Source organism: Hippichthys cyanospilos, chromosome 9 (assembly GCF_059441005.1).
Source record: "Hippichthys cyanospilos isolate Australia breed blue-spotted pipefish chromosome 9, RoL_Hcya_1.0, whole genome shotgun sequence".
NCBI lineage: Eukaryota > Metazoa > Chordata > Actinopteri > Syngnathiformes > Syngnathidae > Hippichthys > Hippichthys cyanospilos.
Genome location: NC_142377.1, coordinates 12,362,884 through 12,387,509, shown reverse-complemented (window position 1 = coordinate 12,387,509; position 24,626 = coordinate 12,362,884). Strand labels below are relative to the sequence as shown.

The 24,626-nt window shown below is 38.8% G+C and overlaps 1 protein-coding gene across 1 annotated transcript; it reads left to right on the top strand.

Moving 5' to 3' along the window:
• Positions 1 to 952: 952 nt before the first annotated feature.
• Positions 953 to 22,782, top strand: fgd5b (FYVE, RhoGEF and PH domain containing 5b). The gene is given in 21 exon segments (XM_088423470.1): positions 953 to 962; positions 1,574 to 3,740; positions 7,428 to 7,581; positions 8,011 to 8,069; positions 8,166 to 8,196; positions 8,601 to 8,752; positions 8,855 to 9,011; positions 10,600 to 10,690; positions 10,763 to 10,813; positions 11,631 to 11,689; positions 12,527 to 12,598; positions 12,766 to 12,834; positions 14,550 to 14,633; positions 15,407 to 15,486; positions 16,027 to 16,167; positions 16,169 to 16,337; positions 16,407 to 16,509; positions 17,879 to 18,015; positions 18,107 to 18,232; positions 18,334 to 18,491; positions 19,418 to 22,782. Coding segments are annotated over 21 exon segments (4,107 nt in total). The 3' UTR covers positions 19,455 to 22,782.
• The last annotated feature ends 1,844 nt before the right edge of the window (positions 22,783 to 24,626 follow it).

The following is a 24,626-nucleotide window of genomic DNA, read 5'->3' as shown; positions in this document are numbered from 1 at the left end:
TTCCTTGCTGGAAATAAAACACAGAGTTGTAAAATTAGGCAGACAATAAAACGAGAATAAGTTCTTTTGTGCACAAGTCTGAGAGTGGCTGCTGGCTTTGCTAAACTAAGAAGGTTTAAAATGACAAATTTTGTGATCATACAGTGATATTTCTCTCACACATACACACACACGCATACACACGCACACACACGCGCGCGCGCACACACACACCTACACACACCTACACACAAACACACACACACACACACACACACACAAGTAATATTAACAGGTTAATTCTCCCGACCTTTCACCACAAGCGTCTGACTCCTAGGAGAGTTTGTCGTTTAAATGTACTGTATAAAGAAGTGATACTAATAGTGCAAGGGGCCATATAGGGTTACTGCCGTAGAAAGCAGGGACACCATGTGACCTTTCCTAGCCAATCAGTGATTTAAAAAGGCATAATTATGATTACAAGTTGGAAATCCTTTTATATTAATGTATATGTAACGTATAAATTATTCATCTTTTTAAAAAATAAAAGTGACCAAGCCAAAATCAGTCTTATAATGATAATGAATTCACGGATTTTCTCAAACGAATAATGATGTCAATTTATAATTACAAATTCTCTTCATTACTATCTCAATCGTCGTGTTGTGTAAATGTCAAATGTGTTATTTAACATTATGTTGAATTTTTAAATTGAGCGGTCAACTCACACTCAACGCCGACACACACGCACACACGAGTCGCACGCGTGTGTTTGCGCGCGCGCGTGCGTGTGTGGCCATGAGAACAGCGGCGACTCTTAAATAGTGAGGACACAGCGAGCACCAACTGAGTTTCTTTTCCCACTGTGCATGCGACATTTGCACACTTTATTTATTCTTTTAATGATGTTCAACATTTGTCTCGTCTAAATCTGCTCCGTGGACGACATGTGGAATACATTAGCTGCGTCAAAATGAACACAGGTAAGTACAATATTTAATTGACGTTCTTGGAAATGATACATTCAGAATGAATTTCTAATTATAGAGTTTTCCTTTTGTTTTTCAGCACTGTAGATAAGTACACTCAAATTTAGCAAGATTTAATAACTCATTAATTTCTGTCGATTAACTTTCCAACAGCACGAATCCATTTGACACAGTAAGTAGCCTTTTGAGTTGTTTTTTTTTCAAATGGAAATTAAGAATGCCATTTTAGTGCCCTCTCCTGAGAGTGTTCATGTTTTCTAAATGAAACACATTTATCACATTTACACTGCTCTCCATTTGTCACTGTCTATACAGTACAGTGCATTCTAAATGCATGAGCAGTTGCTTTAAGGGGCTTTGAATCACAGGAAGCCACTCAGGGAAATCCCTTCCATCATTGTTCCTCCAAAGGGTGGACAAGCCTTTTCCAAATATACCTTAAGGACCAAATGGAGACTGAAACTTTTCAGTCACACATTTTGATAAGGACTGTCATTAATATGCACACACAAGTTACAATTTGACATTTCAGGGACACCCCTCGTGAACTGTAATCTATTTAAGGCACATCAACTTACCGTTTCCTTTTCCTGTTGTTCCTTCAGACTGCGCCAACAAGCCCTGTGTCGCTCCAAAGTCAACACTTGTTTGTCCCGCCCGTGTGACACTAATGTCCTCCGTCAGGGGTCCCAAACCTTCCGTTGCCCCTAAACCTGTCCTGAAACCCAATTCAAGGGATCGCCGCCTATCAGGTATCCCAGAAAGATACATTAACGGTGATCTCAGTCGAGAGACAGGTCTCAGCAAGGAGGTTTCTGAGTTAGATAATGTGTTGTCACAAGGACGAACTGTAAGTAAAAAAGAGCAGGATCAGGAAGAAGAGATGGTCCCAAGGATGGACGAGGACTGGAGACTAACGGACAGTGCCCTCACGGAGGAAGTGGACTCCTTGGAAGCGCTATGGACCAGTGATGACCGGCTCACCACTGACTCGGAGGACGCAGTGGAGATGATTGACACCACAGACGTGACGGAGGACATGGACGAGGATGCGGGCGAGGCGCTCGCCGACACGGATGGCCTCTCGATGGGAGACATTTCCGTTAACAGCTTAGATGAGGAAAAAGGAGCTGGGATGGAGAAGATGCTGCCAAGACAGAAAGACTTAGAAGGCACAGAGGAGTCTCTAACTGGTGATTTCCTGAGTAAACCTAGCCACCAAGCATCCCCTCCTAAAGATGGATTCCCTAATTGCCTTAAGGAGGACCTCAGTTCATTTGAAGAAGATCGGAAGAGTTCAACTGATGACCAGAAGTGGATCTGTCATGAAGTTAAGAGGCACATCGCCTCGGAAGACGGTCAAATCCACGAGCCCTATTATGTGTCTCCAGAGGACATTATCAAGAAAGAGATGATTCCTAATCAGAATAAAGCTTGTGGTGTTCCAGGCAGTCCACTCTCATCGAGGCAAGGTGGCGTCTTAGCAGGAAAATATCATTGGAGTCACGACCAAAAAGGTCCTGTCGGATACCAGAGAAGCAAATCCGTTACAAGTGAAGAGCATCGACGAGATGCCTTCTTGAATCGTTTGTATTGCCAACCCAAATTCCATCTACTCTGCAACTCCGATACCTTGTTGACGTCTTTCACGGGAAACCAACTGATCGTACCAGGAAAGTCGGAGTTCTTTAAGCACGCTTTGGGCGATGACGTCACCGACTCGGACGTCGGCGAAGACCACCTTTACGAAGATCCGGGAGATGATAGCTCGGAGGGGGAAAATGTGTTTCCTTTGAGCAGGAGCACATCAGGAATACGCTCTCGCTCACTGTCACATCACATTGACAGCGAGGCAGGAGGACACCTCGTACATGGACCCAGGTTCAGTCAGAAAGGACCCGTCATGAGCAGTAGCCCCATGTTGAAGGGTTATCCCAAACCTCTCTATCTACCCCTGTACCCTGCATCCTCCACGTCCACGCCTGGTTGTGCTCACAGAAACCCTGAAGCCTCTCCTTGCGGACGATTCTCTAGATGTCCACCTCTGTCCAGCGGTTTGTCTACACCCACATCTGTGGTGGACATTCCGCCACCTTTTGAGCTAGCCTACATCACCAAGCGACCCATTGCCAAGAGTTCACCTTCGCTCCACATTGACGTGGACTCCTCTGAGAAAAATCGAAAGAAGAAATCCTCTATTAAGCGCTTCCTGATGCTGAAGTTCAGGCGGAAAGCGGAGAGCAAGCCTTGTAACGTGTCTTCATCTGAATCCTCATCAGAGTCCAGCCACTTGACACCCAGCAGATTCCCAGATTCGAATCGACATAGCGTTGCCAGTTCTCCGCGCCTCCTCAATCGCTTTGCTTGCCAGCCTCAGGCATCACCTGAGACGGCGCCTTCATTCTTGTTCTATCCGGACTCCACAAGGACAGGAAGCTCGGTGGCCTTCCTTAATCGCAGCGTGGTGCGGGTGGAGTCTTTTGAGGAGCGCACCCGTGTACCTTTCTCACCGCTTCCCCTCACCAAGCCTCGCTCCATCTCCTTCCCCAATGCTGATACCTCAGACTATGAAAATGTTCCTCCTGTTAACTCGGACTACGAGAACGTTCACGTCTCGCAGTGGAGAGCCGTGCGACCGCGTCCTTTGGGAGACTTCTTTGAGCGTCCCGCGCGGATGCTGTCGTCTGCCAATGAGACGGATGGTTACGTTGACATGAGTAGCCTCCCTGGCTTTGACGTCAAGGCTAAGTCGTCTGAAGAGGAAGCCGAGAGGTAAGTAATGAACTCCATCCTTTTGTGAACATCAAATTAGATGAGATTCCAATGTAATGTACTGTGTGTACCACTAGTATAACTAAAAACAAAACTTCCACAATATCCCCAAAACATTTTTTAAGCTCTTGTGAGGTAGTTTTTCAGACATGTTGAAAAAGAATTATTTCGCAAAAGTGTAAATAGAAACGCTTTGTTTTGGATTACGTCTGATCAGTACTTGTGTGACTTTCATTTTATGTACCGTACTTCTTTAATAATGCCAAGGGTTGTCATAATGGCCTGTAATTCATAGACTAGCAAGAAGCTCATTACATTAAGATACATATGTAAATCACATGTCCAGTCAGTGACTAGTTCATCCTTGTTCATCCAAATACAGAATATTCATTTTATTGGACATTCATGATTTTGATGAGATTTATTTCTTTTGAAAAAATATAATATTTGTCATACTTGAAATAATTTCCTTTGCTAAACCTTCTATGAAAACCCTGTAAATTTGCAATCTAAATGTTTACTGGTCATCAATTCCACAACATATGTACATTCTCACCTTTTTGGAATGGAAATACCTGGTCTTTGGGTAAACGTTGTCGTTCATAAATCACTTATATGAGACAGCTGAAAGAGCATTTATTGGTATGATCAGCAATGCTGCACTGACATTAACACCCACCACCACCCCCACCCTTTCTCGCATTTTCGTTGGTTACGCCCATGCAGTCATACAATCCACTCAGAATGATTAATAGCCAGAGCATTTTGGTTCTATCGCTCTTCTTAGTCCATTCAGGAACACAAGATTGTATCTTCTCTGCATTCTTCTGTGTTCTGGCTAGCATGATTTGTTTGCTCTAGGAAAGCAAGTCTAAGGCTTTCAATTTAGTAGTACAGGCACATCAATTGAATGTTAGGGTTGATGCTTGACAGTTTGTCTTGTATTTGAGTTCTTGCACTTTACGCTAATACTTCAAGTAAATGTAAAATGATTAAAGTAGCTCTCCTTTCTTTGTTTTACATCTGTCCATCAAATTTCTGTAGAACTTTGTCCTCAAGTATTCACATTCCAATTTACACCTTTGGACAATTTAGAACAGGGATATTCAAAGTATGGCCCAGGGGCGATTCGCCGCCCTCTGTCCATATATTAGTGGCCCACGGTAAATAGTACAAGTACCTTTTGACATGATCACATTACAATTTTGCAAAGTAATGAAGAGGTTTGGGGGTATGCGGCATTATAAGTGGAAAAAAAAATCCCAAGTTATCTCATCATCTTTAACAGAAAGACTTGGCGTTTTCAGTTTATTTAAACACCTGCATTAGAAAATGTTTTGCTTGTTTTTTTTTTTTTTATAATGTTTGGATGGTCCTTATGTTATTCTATTTTTCTGTATTTGGCCTTCAAAGGAAAAAGTTTGGGCGCTCATGAGTTAGAGACTTAGGTCAAGTTAATTATTTTGTACATGTACAGTATGTACAGTATGTTTGTAAATCTGGAGAAAATCCGCACAAGCATTGGGAGAACATGCTCCCTCCAAATATCTGCTACTTAAAGGATCAAAACATGACCGGGATCAATGCTATTTGTTAGCCCTACTTTTAGTGCTTTGAATTGTATGCTAGTGTTAAGCTAGTAGACTTTCCTAAATCAAAGTTATGCGGTTGTTTTAAACGCACACCATCTAATTCTGTCTGTTTTATCTTCAGTTTAACGGTAAACTGCAATTTAGCGTGATAGCAAGCAGCTTGAATTCTTTTTTTCACCTAGAATTATACACTATTTGGCAAAATGCTGTTTACTGTGGCTTGTGTTGAGTTGGTTTTGCCGTCAACATCTCGTGCTCCTGTCTAGGGTTGCAAATTTTACTCGTATACAGTATTCAAAGCCTAAAATCCTTCAATTTTCTCAGAAGCTAACAGATCCAAACAGTCTTTTAATGTAATCTAGTGGTTTAAAAAAAAAAAAAAAACAGCTGTTTACTCATTTTTGGAGTTAACCGACTTGTGACAACGCAGGTTTACATTCTCTTAATCAAGCTCCATCTAGTGGATGAAAAACGCGACCTCAGCCATTACTGTAGCTTCTATTCTATGCGCCTTATAATGCGGCGCGCCTTACATACTGTAAGAAAATGGTTTTAAAACGTCATTTGTTGAATGTGCGCCATATAATCGGGTGCCCCTTATAGTGTGGAAAATACAATGGCATAGTTCGTGAGGCGCCTTGAAAAGCTCTGTGCAAAGGATTAGCTGCGCAACAGCCTGAAATCAAACTATTAGCATCTGTTTTAAGCTATCAATGTAGCTAACACACTCAGCCATGAACTCCAGGCAGACGGAAAATGAATAGTTTGTCTCTCCTTAAAGATTGTATGGCAGTATGTTTTCCTTTGTGTCTGCATTTAAGAAGGTTCAAGATCAGCAATAGACTATTCCAAAAATATAGATAACGTCCTCATGTTGTTTGAGGTTCGCGCAACCTTTGGTGTCTCATTCAAAGATTCGATCTGGTAGTCAGTAATGAGCCGTGGCGCTGTAATGATGCTCACATATGTCGTTCATATGTTGCTCATTTGCATCTCAGTGGGGTTGAAATCCATTGATACTTGCCGTGATCATTATTGCATCACAGCTCTAATGTAAAGAGGCATTTCATTTGCATACGGCGTACACTTCCTGTCGAGCTGCAGCCAGTCAGCACGTACATCGAGGGCTCCCCGTAGAGGACCAACAGAATTTGCTTGAGTCGGTTGTCACTCCACGCCTTGCTGGGGCCGCTTTATTGGTCACAGTAAAGCTGCAACGTTTCAACTATTCACGCTCGCTACTCGCACTCAAAATGTTTATTGTGGTGATATTTCAACATGGGGGAATCACAAAGGCCTTGTGTGGCTTGTAAAAATGATCTGATTTATTGTCAAATTAGAACATCTTACTTCATTAGGCACACCTGCACAATTTATTGCAATCAGTAAAAGTATTATGGCCAAATTATAGCAAGATTCTGCCATTACATTACAAATACTATTGTTGTGGTTATAGCTCAACTCAGCATTCAGGTTAGAGTAAAAATGTTTCAACACGTTCCAATATGAGCCATTTCAGTTTTATACAGTAATAAATGAGAACCTCAACATGAATACCTCTGGATGAGTAAGTAGATGTATCTAATGTTAAGGTTAATTTTGGTGATCTTTATGAATAATTCATGTATCATCCACCCGACTCAAAAGTAAAAAATGGATGACTGGATGGACGGATCGATAGAAAATTAAGTCTTGCTTAATTTGACATTATTAAGGTATACCTGTGTTACAGTCTTGTTAATATTAATCAGTAAAGATTTTTTACCTTGAAATGCCTCAAAAATAAATAAAATAAATAATCCTTCTCTGTCATCAGTCTTCATTTTCTCCATTTATTTTAGATTATTAGATTGGCTTCAATTTTGCCACCATCAAGGCTTGATGTGTCACAAGTACAAGGCAGCAAAATGCAAAGTGCATCTAATTCAAATTGCATAAGCAGTATTGACCGTCTTAATGATCACTATCGCAAGCTTACATTTATATTACCGTAGTTCAGTATTTTGACCTTGTGAGATGAATGCTGTCTTGGGCTGCAAAATAAATCAATCTCGGACTTAAAACAAAATATATAAGCATCACTCTATCTTTGCAGTGCCTATACGGAAGCCTATAAAGTGTGTTCACTAGCTTCTGGTCCACCAAGTGGTCCGGGTAGTATTGTCAACGGAACCACAACAGCTGATGAAGATGCCGGACGCACATCAGAGGAGGAAGATGCTTGTGGCGAAAGCAACTATGATCGACAGGTACATTTGGACATTTTTTTTTTTTAAATAATGACTTCTTGGTGGAGTTCACTATAGTATATGCTGTGGAATTTGCCTAGAACTGTGAGTGTCTTTTTAAGAGATTGAGAGATGGCATAAGTCCCTGAACCTTAAAAAAAAAAAAAAAAGTTATGATATATACAATATGTGCACCCAGTTTCGAGTTGCTGCATGAAACTGGTGTTGAAATCCATAATAGCAATTTTTTTCAAACTTTGCACAGCATTTGCAAAAAATGTGAGTTTTTAGGCAAAATGAGGCCCTTAAAAATGACTCATAATGTTCCTGCAACAAAAGCCAAAGGCCGGCAACAAAGCTGTTATTACGAAGTATTTACATTTTTTGGAAACTGATGGACTCAAATTGCAACACTTAAATTTGACATTTCGTATTACAATCTCTTTCCAGATAGACGGTCGATCCCGAGCTTTTTACATTGCAGTGGATCTACTGGACACTGAGAGGCTGTAAGTTATCTCAATTATTCAAATCTAAGTGTGTTCTTGCTCTGATCATTTTGTATTTTTTCTTTTATAATAATTCTAATTATTTTTTGTTTATAGACATGTGAAAGCACTCAAGCTTCTCCAGGAAGTAAGTGATGGATCAGTTCATTTTTTTCTTTTCTCTTGATTTGACCCAAGCATGAAGTCCCCTCAAAATGCTTAAAAAGCTAAAAATAACAGACGTATTATGTTGACAGATGTCCAGATGCCAACATGCAGTACATACTTTATCTTTTATTTTTAGTTTGTTGTCATTTAGGGACATTAGAAGAGACTCATTACCAACGTTAGCTTCATTTTCTTAATGAGAGCTTAACAAGTGACTTTGTTTCTCTTCCTTTTAATTCTGCTAGTTAGCTTAATGAACCGGACCTCCTGTATTGCAGCAGACAAAAGAAGTGAATACACGCAAAAGAAAATTGTGCCTTAATTGGGCATTTCTTAATGAATAGTTTGCACATTTTTAAAAATAAGCCACCCCCCGTGTCGCAGGACTTTCGGGAAGCAGTTGGGACCGCAGTGACGGATGACGGAGAACCAGTTTTGGATGAAAAAAGACTTTGTGAGATTCTGAATGAGCTGCCTGATGTTTACCTCCTGCACCGCACAATCCTTGCCGAGCTAGAGAATCGGACTCGGCAGTGGTGAGTTGTGCAACGGTTTGAATTACACTCACATTACACGTGTAGTACTAATGTACCTCGGAAAGCATTCCATGTACATTTCTTGGTCTGTTTACAATGTAGGGAAACTTGCCAGAAGATAGCAGACATCTTCCTCTCCAGAAAGGCAGAGTTCTTGCTGTTTACCAACTACATCGGGCACTACGACCGGAATATGAAGCTGCTGGAGGAGAGCTGTCAAAACTCAGACGCCTTTGCTGCCATTGTCCACAAATTTGAGGTCAGCGCATTCCCGGCACGTACGACACAAGTGCTACGTGTTAGCATGCTTCTATCAAACATATTGTACCGGTCAAAGGTTTGGGAACTCTTTGAAATTCAAATGCTATTAAAGACATCCAAAGATCAGGAAATTCACACGGTTAACTTTTAAAAATGCAAAGCTGTGAAATGAATGTCATTCCAGGTGATGAACCAGCATCCACATGCGCAAACCCCTGCTACATGAGCTGCCCTATATGAACAATAGGTTGATATTTTAAAATCGTACACTTTCTATTTTGTCCATTTTTTTATGTAGACAAATGGATCAGTTCATTTGTAAGATCCCTGATCCCATCATTAAAAAAAAAACAAACAAAAAAACACAATTCTGTGGACTTCACCTAACATGTATCTGGCTGTAAAAGGGCAAAGATTATATGAGGAGAAAATGTTTTTATAATATTAATATTATTTTTTTACGTTTACTATTTTTATAATAGAGCACATCTATTAACCAACTGTAAAAACGAAAAAAAAAATCATTTTAATTGCATTTTAGGGGACATGGTTTGTTGGTTTCATTTATGCAACTAATCTTTATTTACTTTACTTATTTAGCTGTTATCAGCAGTAAGTGTTTTCTATTATACAACTATATATATTCATGTTTTTTGACACATTTTACAACTTGGCATGCTCAGGGCTCAGGTAACAACCAATCATGGCTCAGCTTGCCGATGTCACATGACCAAAGCCAGAAATAATTGATTGTCACTTGATCCCTGAACAACTGCGATGTCCTTTTCAGTCGAGATCAAGTGGCAAATGCCTTTCCAGAGGTATTAACTGCACGTGAAAAATAGTGAAAAGTTATAGAAACTTTTTGCTGCTGAAAATGTCTAAAGAAATAAAGTGCTTCTTTAACAGGACGGAGCTGGATTAAGCATATAGATTGGGTCATTTGTGGCCTCGAGGGCATACATTGCCCACCTCTGGAGTAGCGCCTACATAAAAATACAAAGTTCATTCCTCCTCGGTACACAAAAAAGCTTAAATTGAATTTCCTCCAGACCGTCAAAGGGCACCACTCAATAGTTATTCACTAACAGCTTGTTGCTTTTAATGCAGTTGACATTTCAACATCCACGTGCATACTGACTTTTTTTTCCTTTGTTGTAAAGGTCTTTTAACCATGAAGAATGGTGTGTCTCTTCCTTGCTGCCTTTTTCTCTGCACCAGACCTTTACTTTGTATTATTAGGCAAAAAACACACTCTGCAAGAAATACAGTTTTGCTTTTTTATTTTGTGCAAAAATGTGTAAGCAAATGCAAATATAAATGAGTCTCAATGAGAAGATGTTTCCAAAAAGAAAAACAAAACAAATGGATGGAAGTCATTTTGTAACATTGGGCCGTCCATTTATTTCTATCATGCTGAAATATTATGTTGTGGTAAATTTTGTGTGAAAAGTTTCTCTTTGTTTTTGCTATCCATTTTTGCACATTGAGCAAGCAAACGGTCTCAAACTGTTTTTATTGACCACACTTAATGTGATATTCTTATGTAACTGCAATGCTATAGAGAGGATGTTTTGTGTTCAAAGCAGCAGAATCCATCTGGCCAAATAGTTTCTCTCAAGCAACAACTCCTGCAGGTGATCGTGCGCGTGGCTCAGTACCGCATGATTCTTACAGGTGACTACACTCATATATAGAAATTAAGTTTGCTTTTTTTCATTTTTAAAAGATTTGTCTCTCTGCCTTCAGATTACTTGAACAACCTCTCCCCCGATTCACAAGAATACGAGGACACCCAAGGTACAATAAACATGCTGAATAAAGCCAGTATGGACACAAGCTGTTACTCACAAGGGAGACTTCGCGGCCTGTATTTGTTTGTTGTTGTCCATGATTTTATGGGGAGGTGGCCTTGAGAGAGCCAATTTAGATGACTTTACTGGAAAGAAGGTGAACCACCAGTGGTCATTTTTGCAATGACGCGAAATCATCGCAGTGGCAGAAAACAAGTAAACAAGGTGCTTCATGCATAAAAGAATCCGTGTGGAAAAGCCAAGCCATCGGTTTGTTATAGCGGTCGTAGTTTGCAGCAGTGTGGCACTGCACTGCGTAGTAATGAGAGCAATTTCTAATAATTTGGTTGTTTTTGATAAAGTTTGGTTTTGCAGTTCATCAACCCCTTACACTACAACCACAATATTACACTAGGACAAATCTAATGTAATGCTTTTTAATGCAGCGGCAGGAACTATTTACTCTTCTTTTCAAATTAGGAACAAATTAATTGGAACACAAGTTACTTATCATTAGTAGTCAGAAATAAAGCAGACGATGTTACATGATCGGGCTGAACACATTTAGTGAATTACATTCATCCACCAAAATACTATATAACATAAAGTGTACATGTGTACACTGTACGTGAAATATGGCAAAGACCCACACAGCTGAAAGAAAGAATGAGTCATGGGATGGCCAACCCCAACCCCCCATCAGACAATCAAGCGTAACCTTTAGCTTTATTCCCCAGTGGCTAAAAAAATGTTTAATGCAGACATGACATGTATTGTTCTCACCCTCCCTCCTCCCTTTTTTTTTTGTGCTTGACTTGATTCAGCTGCTGTCGTGATTGTGGCAGACATTGCAGACCAGGCAAATGACAGTCTAAGACATGGGGTGAGTGATAAGTCTTTTTTTTTTTTTTTTCCCATCAGTCTGATTGACCGATTATTGGCCAGATATTATGTTCTGGCGCTCACAATATGGTTTATTTTTTGCCCTGTTCTTCATTTAGGTTTTTACATTAATTTAACACCTCAGTGTAAAAAATGACCGCACTCATAGATTTTTTTTTTTTTTTTTGCTTTAAAGCGTTTGACTTATTTATTGCATATTTGTTGGCCGACGACATTGAGCGAGCGGGATGCTGCACCCAGAGTTACCTCTCCAACAATACACCACTGCTATGAGATGACACATTCACAGCTCTTTTCTCTGCTTGACTTTCCCATGTGAGCTGCTCTTTTGTTCCCAGTCGAGAAGCAAGCCAAAAAAATCCTCGCATTTGGGAAACCAGCTTGCGCTTCTTCTAAGTTCTTATAACACTAGTATAAGTTCTATAAGTATAAGTATTATAAGTTCTAGCACTACATATTACCTCCGAAATGACCATTAAGGGAACAGGTCACCAGAAGAAAGCACAAGTACAAATAAAATGATGGTTCTCTTACAAGAGAACTCAGCTGACCTCATGAACGCCATGGTCATCGCTTCTGTGAGAAGTTATAATGTATATGTGGAATAGCTAGAGGATTCTCATTTCGTTGCTACAAATCTGCAATGCTAGCTGATGCTGTACCAGGATTGAATGTCTTACCATTTGCATATAATTTTGAGGAAAATAATCAAGCAGTTTTTGGTTATGAATTGAATGCAAATGTGACTTCCTTAGTTAGGATGTTATGGCCAAGTTGTCCTTTTGTCATTGTTTTATTTTGTATTTGTGCGTATTAGGAGAACTTGCTGCGCCTGGTCAACATCGAGTATAGCGTTCACGGCCAGCGGGACCTGCTGCAGCCTGGTCGGGTACGACTCTCATAACATTGCATTGTTTCGATTCACGCAGTGCCACACCCCTTTTGGCATTTACACAATTACTCAGCTGGGAAACACCTGTTGGCCCGAGTTGCAATAATATTAATAACAGTTTTAATATAGCTGTGTGTCATTTTTGTTGTGTTTCTTCTTGCTAGGTGTTTGTGAAGGAAGGCACTTTGATGAAGGTCAGCAGGAGGAGCCGACAGCCTCGTCACCTATTTTTGGTAAATGTTATTGATGTTTGTTTCTGAGGTCAAACACATGCTACCATTTGCTTTTGGTATTGAACACATTTTATTGAATTTTATTGTCAAACTAAACATTAAAACCAAGAAAATTACACATTGTGTATTCAAACCAACCACAACAACTGTGCCTTAGCCTAGATTGCTAGTTTATTGCTAACAATGCTAAACAATGGAAAATGCCATAGCCAGGCTAACAAACAGAATCTACTGTGTTTAGTTCTCAGTGCTTTAGTAATTTCAGTACCTCGGATCAAAAATCCTCTAGGATTTTTGCTCCAGATACCTGTATATTAGTGTAGCAGTCAGAAAGAAAATGTCAAGCTAATTGCAGCACCAATTGTTGTTGCTCTGCATGATGGTAAAACACACTGGGAATGTGGTGAGAAGACCAATTTCAATATGAACCTTTAATATTGTACCAAAACTACGTTTAATTGCCAATTCAGGATGCTAACAAACAACTTAATTTTCATGTTTTTTTTAATCGACATACGCCACCTGTTGCCAGTGTTTACCAGCAACTCAGACTCCGTTATAGCTGGGTCTAGCATTTATTAGCCATTAGCTAGCAGTGTTCAAGTGCTCCATACGGGCTGGTATGTTAGACATAAATAACTGCCGCCCTATTGTTTTTGTCATATATCTTTAAGTAAGACAATATCTGAACACCAAGGATGACGCAAATCAGGTAGCCAAGCAATACTGCAACATTGTAAAGTGTTTTTTTCTTCCGATTAAAAATCATACAAAACTTTAAATTAGACTTTAATGGTGGCCTTGAACAACTTGAAAGTATTTCTAATCATTTCAATGAGGAAAGATGAGCAAAAATCCAAGTGTTGTGAGTGATGAGCCTTGCCACAGACTGAATTGAACTTAGAAGTCAATTCGCAACCGTACTGTATTTGCTTCATAATGCAACCATGTTCATGGAGATACAAAGGCATACAATAGCTAGTAGCCAGACATTTTTCCTCTGGCCTATTTTATGTGCAGACTGCTCTTTTAAGAGCAGAATTTCCTGACAGGATGTTTCTGGATGCTGACTTCCTGAGACACCTTTCGAAAATGGGAACACCAAAATCAGCACCTTAGAAACTGAAGCTAAAATGACTTGCAGAAGCATAACCGTATCTTCCAGTATGCTAGTCACTTTTATTCCGATTTTGGTCAAATGATAGCAACGTTAAAGTTTAGTGCTTTTCCTTCCTCCACAGTGTTTTTTTAATATGTTGTCATGATTTCGAAACACTAAAAAACGCTCGTAAAAATTTTGTTGCGTCTGTCTTCTACCCCGCTGGTGTTTCCACCTTGACGGTGATCAATTTTTATCAGCTCTTATTAATAGCAGCATAATAAAACATGCCTGCTGGAGCCGGAGTTTCATGACTCACATCAAAACTCACATTTACTTGATGTGATACAGAGGTTAATGTTTACGTTTTTATATGTATCAAATGATCGTAATGATATGTGGCGAGAGATTAAAATGTGTCCTAAATTTCTGCGTAGTACGTAAAGGGTGCGCATTACACAGGTACGGTTATTGAGATAACATAAAGGAGCTCACATTGCCACCTAATGGAGATCAGCTTCCTTTTCAACATTTGAAATAACGCTTTTGAGTTTTAGACTCATTTTTCCTCTACTCCCTATATATTGGCTTATATTTTTTATGTTTGTGTTTACAGATGAACGATTTATTGCTGTACACCTATCCACAACAAGATGGCAAATACAGATTAAAGAACACTCTGTCACTCACCGGGTTGAAGGTAAGTAAAAATATAGTGCAGATTTTTTACAACTCTATAAGTACAGTACTTGAATGCGACATTAGTAAATTAAGTCGACAATTGGTTTAAAGTTGCAACCTTTTTAATACTCCGCGGATGAGAAATATTCATAGCTGGTCTATGATGAAGTTTAAATGATCTTAAAGAAAACACAGTGAAATTAACCACATTCAAAAAAATGTCACTTCGATCACATGCATCTTTTTTAACTTATTACTGATTTAAAATTTTGTATTTTATTTGTTGTTGTTCAGTGAAAGAAATAGAACTCCTAAAAATTCCAATGGAAAATTTGAATGTTTACATCCCTCCCAAGCTATCTGATTATCTTGTGTGGTATATATAAAGTACAGTATATATTATAAAGTGAATGAACAAATGTGGAGTTAGATACTTAAAAAAAGTGATATACCTGGAAACATATTTTATAACCCTTTGCACACTCTTGGCATTCGCTTGATGAGCTTCAAGAGATAGTCACTTAAAATGCTTTTTGCTTTATCATGGTTAAGTAGTGGAATTTCTTGCTTTCTCAATAAGGTTGCAACCTTCACTTGTGTTTTGCAGAAATCAGGTTGATTGATGGGTGACAGTCCTATTGTTAAAAATTATTTTATGGCCAGAACCAATCAGCTAACTTCAGAAATCGAGTGGCCATCATTATTTTACACTTCAAACTGTCCAAGAGAATTAGTATGTAAAATGTTTTTTTTTTAAGTTTCGTTCTGAACATCATGGATCATTTTCCTCAGGTCAGTAAACCAACAATCGAAAATGTTCAACATGTACTGAAGATGGAAGGAAATGACATCTCCATTACCTTGTCTGCAAGGTGAGAGATCCTTGTCCAACCCCTGGCAAAAAGAAGGAATCAGCAATATTGGAGGATGTTCATGCAGTTGTTTGATATCGTCGAAAAAGCAGATCACACAGACATGACACAAAACTAAAATGATTCATGTCAGTTCACTTGGTGGACAGCTCTCCAAGGGTGTGATCACTCATGTTAAACTATAGACTCACCAGCAGATCTGGAGAGTTTTGAGAATGAAAATTTGCAGAGTGATTCCATATTTTTTTTTTTTCTGTTCGCTCGGTCTAAAAAAGTAACTGTTACTGACTACCACATCTTTTTTTCGTGCTTTCATTTAGTGCTTTTTAAAGCCAGAAAGTCGACATTTGAAATGTCTTTAATTTTGTGACGTGTCTGTGATCTGCTTTTTCTGTACACAATTAAACAACCAAACACCCTCCAAGACTGGTGATTCCATATCTTTTTTTTTTTTTATATAATCATTCTTTCTAGTGGCAACCAATAAAAGTTTGTGTTTTTTTAATATGTGATATAGTAAGTGTGTGTATAATTTGACAGCTCCTTCATTGAAAGAGAGGACTGGTTTTACACTTTGAATCGCACTGTGAGTGAACACAATCGAGGATCTGTACCCTTCAACGACTGCTCAGGAGAGGTAAGAGAGCTACACTTTGTCACGAAATTATGGTACGTGATGGGATGAACTCACTAATGTGCGTGCGTGTGCCCAGACCAGAGAACATATGCGTGTCACCTTAGGAGAAAAACCCCCCACGCTAGTTCCAGTTTCTGAAGTCATGATGTGTATGAACTGCACGTCGGACTTCAGCCTGACTCTCCGTAGACATCACTGCCACAGCTGCGGGAGGGTGAGTAATAATATTGCATCTAATATTTCCATATTTACAGCGTTTATGTATATGCTCCCTGTGGTGCAGATTGTTTGCAGGAGCTGCTCCAAGAATAGATATCCACTCAAGTATATGAAGGAGCGTTTGGCCAAAGTGTGCGACCACTGCTTCAACGAGCTCAAGAAGAGAGGTGTGGAAAGTTACACTACAACACGCGCGGTGACATGAGGCTAGAACTGCACTTGTTCTTATGAACACTAGACGGCGCTGTGGAATTACATAACTTTACAAGGGTATACTGTATTATTCAAGCCAGGACGTTCCAATAATGTGAATAACCACTAAAGGAAAAAGGAAAAAAAAAACTGCTACCCTTTTGGACAATATACCAATAAAATAACAGTTTGTAGTTTGAGTTTATTAGAAAACCAATGAGCTTGTCAAAAAAATGCGTGCAATGTAAAGGGCATGGTGAGCGTGTGCCGGTTAGTGCTGATTCTGTATGCTTAGTTACCAAAACTGAACATTAGCCAAATGCGGTACTTAAAATACCACTTTGATAATGTATCAGTGCAACTACCATATTAATCAGGCCGCATTTGTATACCGCATATATATATATATATATATATATATATATATATATATATATATATATATATATATATATATATATATATATATATATATATATATATATATATATATATTTATTTATTTTTTTTTTTGTACAAATAGTACCAGCTTTAAGTTTACCTTCAAGTTGTAATTGTTTCAAAAACATTACGAGGTGAAGAACTCTGGATAGTGCACAGCTACAAAGTGACTGTCATTGCAGGTCATAAAGCATCATCCACATCATAAAACTTGAGAAAAAGCAGCCAACTTGAAAAAAATCTAAATAATGAGACACATTATTTTAACATTTTTTGTCTCACAAATAAGTCGATCAATATTTCTTCCGATTCTTAAATAATCTGCTGTCAAATCTGTAAATCAAATCTACCTGAAGTACCTATTGTTGTGGCTGGTGTGTGCATATGGCAATTTGAACACCCAATTCTAAATACAAACAAAAAAACTACACCTATATATTTGATATATTTGAAATATTTTTTTCAAGTGCATGTGTCTTTAAGTGAGAGCTAGCAATGTTGTCCTAGAAGGGCAAAGAACATCCAGCGATTTCCTTCTTTTAAGGAAACGTGTGAGCTAACAAAGCATTTATTTAAAATTTTCAAGGAACTGAAAACAAACTGCATCACAAAAAAAATTAAACGGAAATAGTGCAAAAGAAACTGGTCCCTGCTTAGTCGTCACTTCTTTTTTTCTCCAAAATAATCGGTGTTCAACTGAACTACTTTTCAGAATAGCAACAGGAAACAAAATATATCCAGAAAGAAAATGAAACAGTCCCCGTTTAGTCATCACTTCCGTTTCCTTACAAAACTGCTAATATTTCGCCATTTTTGCCTCAGTACGTAAACGTCCAAGCACAACTGTAGTGTTATCTACACTAGAAGAAGTGACTCTTCAATTTGACTTTGTGTCCACTGCAGGAGAGGACACGTGCGCCCTTCCGGCGAAGAGCAGCCCCCGTGCAAGCCGCCCCACCCGTCCGCTCTCCTCAGTGTTCCAAAGTATCCACCCTCCAAACATTTGGAGGCATCGCAAAGGCATGCTCACCTTCAACCAGGTGCTCCTCGACTCTCGCTGACCTTTCCTTGTCATCACGGACCCACTGATGATAAAACCGAGTGGCAGCCAATGCAAAACGTCTTCTGCAGGTGACCGTCTCGGACGAGGGCTCCATTAGCGGCAGTCTTCATCGTAGCAAGAAGAGCAAGAGGAACTGGAAGAGATTGTGGTTTCTCCTAAAAGACAAGGTGCTTTACACCTACAGAGGCCAAGAGGTGAGGGGACACGTGCAATCCCCTTTAACCTGAATATAGCTCATGACAAGGGAAAATAATGAATTTGCTGATTTATGTTCATTATGATGATGTGTTCACAGGAGAAGGTGGCGTCGGAGAGTTTACCATTGTTGGGCTTTACGGTGAAGCTCCCAGACAACCCCCACGGAGATGAAGACACCTCCAATGTCTTCCAGCTGTATCACAAAAACACTTTGTACTATACGTTTAAAGCGGAGGACAACTACACAGCCCAGAGGTGAGAAACATGCGCCATTGTCTACTTGAAATGACGATGACTGTCATTACCGCCAAGCACTTCACTCATTTAACACACATTTATAAAGAATGTCAGAAGAATTTAGCAATGAAGAGTTGTTCTTTTACGCTCAGTCATTATCGCTGATGGCAAAACACATCAAGGATCCATTTTAACTGTGCTGACAGTTAAAAGTTCAGTGCCATTGACAGCTACAGTATATACGTAAATAAAAGAAATAATTTTAACTTGGCTGGCAGTGAACCAATTAATAAGAAAAAAACCACTGTAATGTTGTACTTCCTAAAAACTGCAGCACATTGGCCACCAGGTGGCAGTATAAAGACTACTGTATATGGCTCAGTAAACTGCAGTAATAGCGGTCGTTTGTGTGAGAAAAAAGTGAATATCTAACTATTTGACTACATGCGTTGCTCAGATCTGTCGCTTAAAGTTATTCTAAACATTTAGCCATTTTCAGCAGTAACTCGCTAATACATTGTCTATCATTTGTTTTATAACTATATTATCTTTCCTGTTCAAATAAAACGTTAAAAAACATTTTATTCCACATTCTGTCAACTGAAAATGGCGTCACAGGTGCTCAAGTCTTAGGTAATGACAGCTCAGCTTCTTAATATCACATGACCAAACCAGCAAACAAGTGAGTTATGGATGGGTTTTGAGCCTTGAACACATATGATGTCAATTTTCGTTGACAGCTAGTGGGCAAAAATGTTTTTTAAGGGTATTATTTGTACATGAAAAATAATTTAGTTCTTAAATTAACTACACAAAATATGAACGTTTTACTGTAGAAAATGGCGAAATATGTTTGCTATCTCTTTAAAGGGTTAAATCCCTGACACATATTTTTCAATAATAATAATAATTATTATTATTATTACAATCTGTTCCTCGCATAGGTGGGTGAACGCCATGGAGGAAGCCACCGTGTTATAGCGCCAGATCATTCCACCCTTCGAAAAAAAAAAAAAAAAAAGCAACAACAAACTGGAACGTCCCCAGCCAATACTGCAGGAAAGTATTGAAAAAAGACAATGTGTCCTTTGCGAGAGAGAGGACATTTTTTACCTACTGCTGCAAACTTGTGATGCTGTGCACCACATGAAACGCTGGCCCAGATACCTTTTAGTCATGTGACATGAGCGCTGTCTCTATCAGCAACAGATCAGCACACGAGCCAGCGCATGCTGGGTTATCGTCACCGTTTTGACTGGCTGAGGAAAAATGCACAGCTCTCGTAACAAAACATTTTTAGAAAGTGTAATCTTCCTCTCGATGTTGTTTGTCTTTATGATTGAATGACTGGTTTCATTTATATAACATGGAGCATCTGATTTATTATCTTGTACTGTAATATCTGAAGCTTTTTTTTGCACTGACACAAAAAATACATCAGAAAAGTTTTACCTGCATTATAGAAGCCATATTCCTCATCCATTTTGATGTTGACCATTTTATTGTACTGTATAGTCTAGTCCAGTGTTTCCAACCTATTTTGAGCCAGTACATATTTTATGTTAAAAAAAATAAATCACAGCACACAGCCCAGAAAAGCCCTATCAAGTACCTGTAGTATATATATTATATGTTACTGCATTTCTCCGTGTACAGTAAGCCCCTGTATATTATGTGCACCCTAGATTGTCCAATTTAGATAAAAAAAAAAAACAACCTGTGCCCATACATAATGGCATACAAGATTTTTAACTCAATATATGCCATTGTTTTGATTGCAGATCTGATTCTTCTTTTTCCACAATCTGATGTACGATTCATTAACATCAAACTTGCGCGCTGCTTCGTGGTTTCCAATTGCATAACTTGCTCATTTTCCCTATTACAATTGAGGTCTTGTACAACTTTCTGTGCTGCTTTTAAACGTGAGAAAAGCAATTTGATGTCATGTGGAATGAATGGTCCAATTCTGGTTTTTTTTTTTTTTTCTGTTTATTTTGACTCAAAATTCTTCATAATTTGTCGAGCCCGTGAACAATGGTGCATTGTTTTCTTTTCCCTGTTCATTTTGACTCCAAATTTTTTATAATTTGTTTTGACCGGGTATAATTATTTAATGAACATTTTGTATGAAAAAAAAGTGCCCTATGGGAAAATACTGTAATCGAAATTGAAGGATTTCCTGCAGCACTTGGTTGGGAATCGCTGGTCTATTCTCTGCAGTGGAGCACATGAATGACACTACTGATGGACAGAAGCAGCTCTTTGGACTTTGAATTGTACTTGCTGATTTATAGAGCATATTTCCAAAACATTAAAGCAAAGAAGAGCATAACAATGCTAACCAATCTAAGCCCTCTTGATGACTGTTAATCTTAATATTGACATTCCCCAGGCTGTTATTGACTTAACGGCAAAACACAGGCATGTTATAGGGACAATATGGAAACCTCCGGCCGATGCGCTTTTAGAAGCCCTCATGGATGTAAACGAAAAGGCCACGCTCTGCTTCTCTGCTCCCCCTGAGGCTCACTGACCCAGAATATCGTCAAGCGAGGCCTTCTTTTCTGTGGCGGCTGAGAAGTTGCTGATAAGCTCGTCCTATATACCGTAGAGGGCAGATCATTCATCACTTCGCTCTTCATTTCTAGGCCCCATTTCTGTTAGTTTTTATTTGGATATTTTAAAAAAGTTGCCTTTGTGCTCGTTGCCTCTACACTCACTGGACAAGTTATTGGGTACATCTGCATACGCTGATGTGGGGGTGAGCACACTGGATATCATTATAATCTCATGATCTCAAACTTAAAGGACCTAGATCATGATTTTTTTTCTAATGATAATGTTAAAAAGTATACAGGTTTCAGTATATTCATACAATTATACACACATTTTCACATTTTGGGTATTTTCTACAATGAATAATTGTAACTGATGAATGAAGATTTGATGTTTACTTGGTCAACTCGGTGAAAAATCTCTCCTCCACAACTGTGGAACTAAAATGAAATTAAAAGACGTGGACAAGGTCAATGTTTGTTTACTCTTGCACCGGTGCTGCAGGGGTGGTGTACGCGAGGTACACTTTTCTTCTGCCGTCAGGTTTTCCGCAATTCATGTTTACCTGCTCGGGCAGGGCCGGTGTGAGAGCGTAGAATAAGAAAGGAATGTTTAGAAATGCACCCATGAAGGAAAAAAAAAACACTTTGGGGGTGTTTAGGGTGGGAAATCAACATTCTAGCATGGTTAAAAACTCCAACAAGTTGACATTTCATGATAGGGTCCTTTTAAAAGGAAACTAGTTTCATACTAAAATCCAAGCTACCAGGTTGGCTCACAGGTAACTGCCAAAATCTACAGTATAGGGAAATTACAATCTAATTGGCTCTATGGCTAAGTGATGTGTGGACAGAGAATTTTTTTCCCCCTAGTACCACAGCAGCATGAGTGATCATCCATGCCTACTTCCATTTTGCCGCAGGGAGAACCGATGCGGAGAGTTACAAATAATCAATGTCCCCTCCACACACATTCACACACGCACTGCCTACTCAATAACACTGGACACATTCTTGTGGAATGCACTCAGCTTTGAAATCATTAACAACGGTTGCAACAACAACAAAAAGGTGAATTTTTGTCTTGCTCTCATGCTGTTTGAGAGGTGGGTTTCTTGTTTCATTTGCCAAAAATACAATGTCTGCTTAAAAGGATACTAAACCTATTTAGCTATTTTCAACGGTACAAAGTTATTTTTTTCCAATAATTATATTTTCTAATTAAATTATTTCATATGGACAATGAATATTTTTTAGAAAACAATTTGCTACCTGCTTTTAACTGAGAAAGAGATCATATGTTCTCGGGGTATTGGATAACAACCAATCACATTTCACCTTGCAAATGTCCCATGACCAACCCCAGAAAACAGGGTAGCCGTGATTGGCTGTTACCTGAGCCTTGAGCTCATGCAAATTGGAAAAATGTGTTTTTAAAGGTATTAACTGTACATGCAAAACGATGTAGTTGTATTGATTAGATATTCGCTTCTTACTGCTGAAAATGGCAAAATAAATAAAGTGTTCCTTTAAGTAGATGTAAGGGTACTTGTGTTTATTGTATATTGCAGCAGATTACTTATCCAGGTTTGGGTGAAATGTGGAATATTCACCTCGAGAAAAAAAATCCCCATCCTCTTTTATCAAAAGATTATTTTCTTTTATTTATTCGTTATCCAGTTGTCGACAATATGGTTTACATGAATTAGAACCATGAACGTACTCATCAATAAACACGATTTGAGACCCTTGCCCTAAACTTTCTCTGTTCCTGCCTGAAAAGACGCTTCAACCACATTGCTTTTCATCTTGCATTGGCGTGTGTGGGTAGCACTTCCTCAGGGTAGAATTTGAAGATTATGTTACATAATGGCGGAAGGGATTTAAAGAACTTGATGTTGCCTTGACGTTTCTGGGTTTGTCTTGTGCGACCCGTCCCCCTCTCATGTTCCACGTTGCAGCCCACGCTGCCAAGGACGATGTTGCACCTTTTCCACCTCCCCGGAATCTTTAAATACAACTCTCTCCTTCCATCCACAGGACACCGAGTGGACAACCCACACAGCCTTCTGTTCTTCTCAGACGGTCTGTTCTGATGTGACCGTTCTGTCATTTCCTGCTAGCTGGGCATCACTAGCAAAACCAGCAGGAAGCATTTAAGCTCAAATCAACATATTTTAAGAAATGGCTTATTTTTGGATGACTGAGGGGGCGTTTGGTGCATATACAATGAGTAGTGCATGTGGCAGCACTATTTCCCCCGTTCCTTCTTCCATAACATTCACTTTAGTCATTTTTTTGGAATACTTGTAGGTCTCAGAATAGTTTTAATGTAAAATATTTTTGCTTTTACTTAAACTAATTATATATTATTCTCGTTTAATGTAAAATTATGGCTTGGCTTGGTGAGCCTACACACGTTAAACGCATTTCATTTCATTTACCATTTGTTCGGACTGACTTATGTTGCGTAAAGTGATAACTTCAATCAATATTTGAATTTTCTATTTTATATTGTCTATATTACATTCATGTACTAAATGTCTAAAAAATGTCTCTGACAAGCATAGATTCTTGTCTTGAGGCCTTGCATACAAATGAGAGGCAGACTCTTCCAAACAGTTTTTCCTCATCAAACTTGCATAAATATTTAACCGCATGTTAATTGGTGAAGGATACAGTACCACTTGAAGGGCGCAAGATAGCCGGAGTAAAAGTCCTTTGTTATACCTACAAGATCAAATTGCACTCAACAGTCCAGTTATTATGAACATATATGCAGTTGTTGCAAATGCATATATGTGTTCATTTATGCAACTTGATAAACATAGACTAAATTATTATACACAAAGTGTTTGTGGTCGAATGGAAAAAGGTGTTTTTGATCCTTGAAGATAAAATGAAATGATTGCTGGCATTTTCCACTGGTGCGTGAGCTGTCCGGGCATGAAATCGAATGTATTGGGAAGACATTTTATTTATGTGCAGTGCAAGAAAAGACAGCCAAATCTGCCACCTCCTCATTAGGGTTCAGCAACTGTGTGGCGTGTGATATGAATTTGTGTCTACGTAGTGCGGCCTTGTTTACTGCCAAAAGCTCATCCACCACCCCCATAAACGCTATATGTAATCCTTTAACAGCAAACACTCACTGGCTAGAACATATAGTATGGACAGCGTCAAAAACAAATCAGTTGCAATGCAAATGTGCTATCAGCGATTCATATTTTGAATGATGACAATGCCTCACTTTTATTTAGACTGATGAAGATAGAAAGCGTAGTAAAAACATGTACATTTGTACAGTGTCTGTTGCTAAATATCTGTTATTACGAACTGCAGGTACAATGTTCAATACTGTGTGTGCTACAGTATCTGTAGCTGCGGGTGTAAGTAACGCAGTAACTGGAAAGAAAAAAAAAACACTTTACTATTGCACTACTGTGTGTCTGACAACCTACAACTATTACTGCTAATACAATACCTATTACAAACACTAATGTTAATATTAATATTGTGCTATCTGAAATAGGTCCACTACACTATATCAAATATTAATACTGACAGTAACTTTAGTTCTACATTAAAATTACTT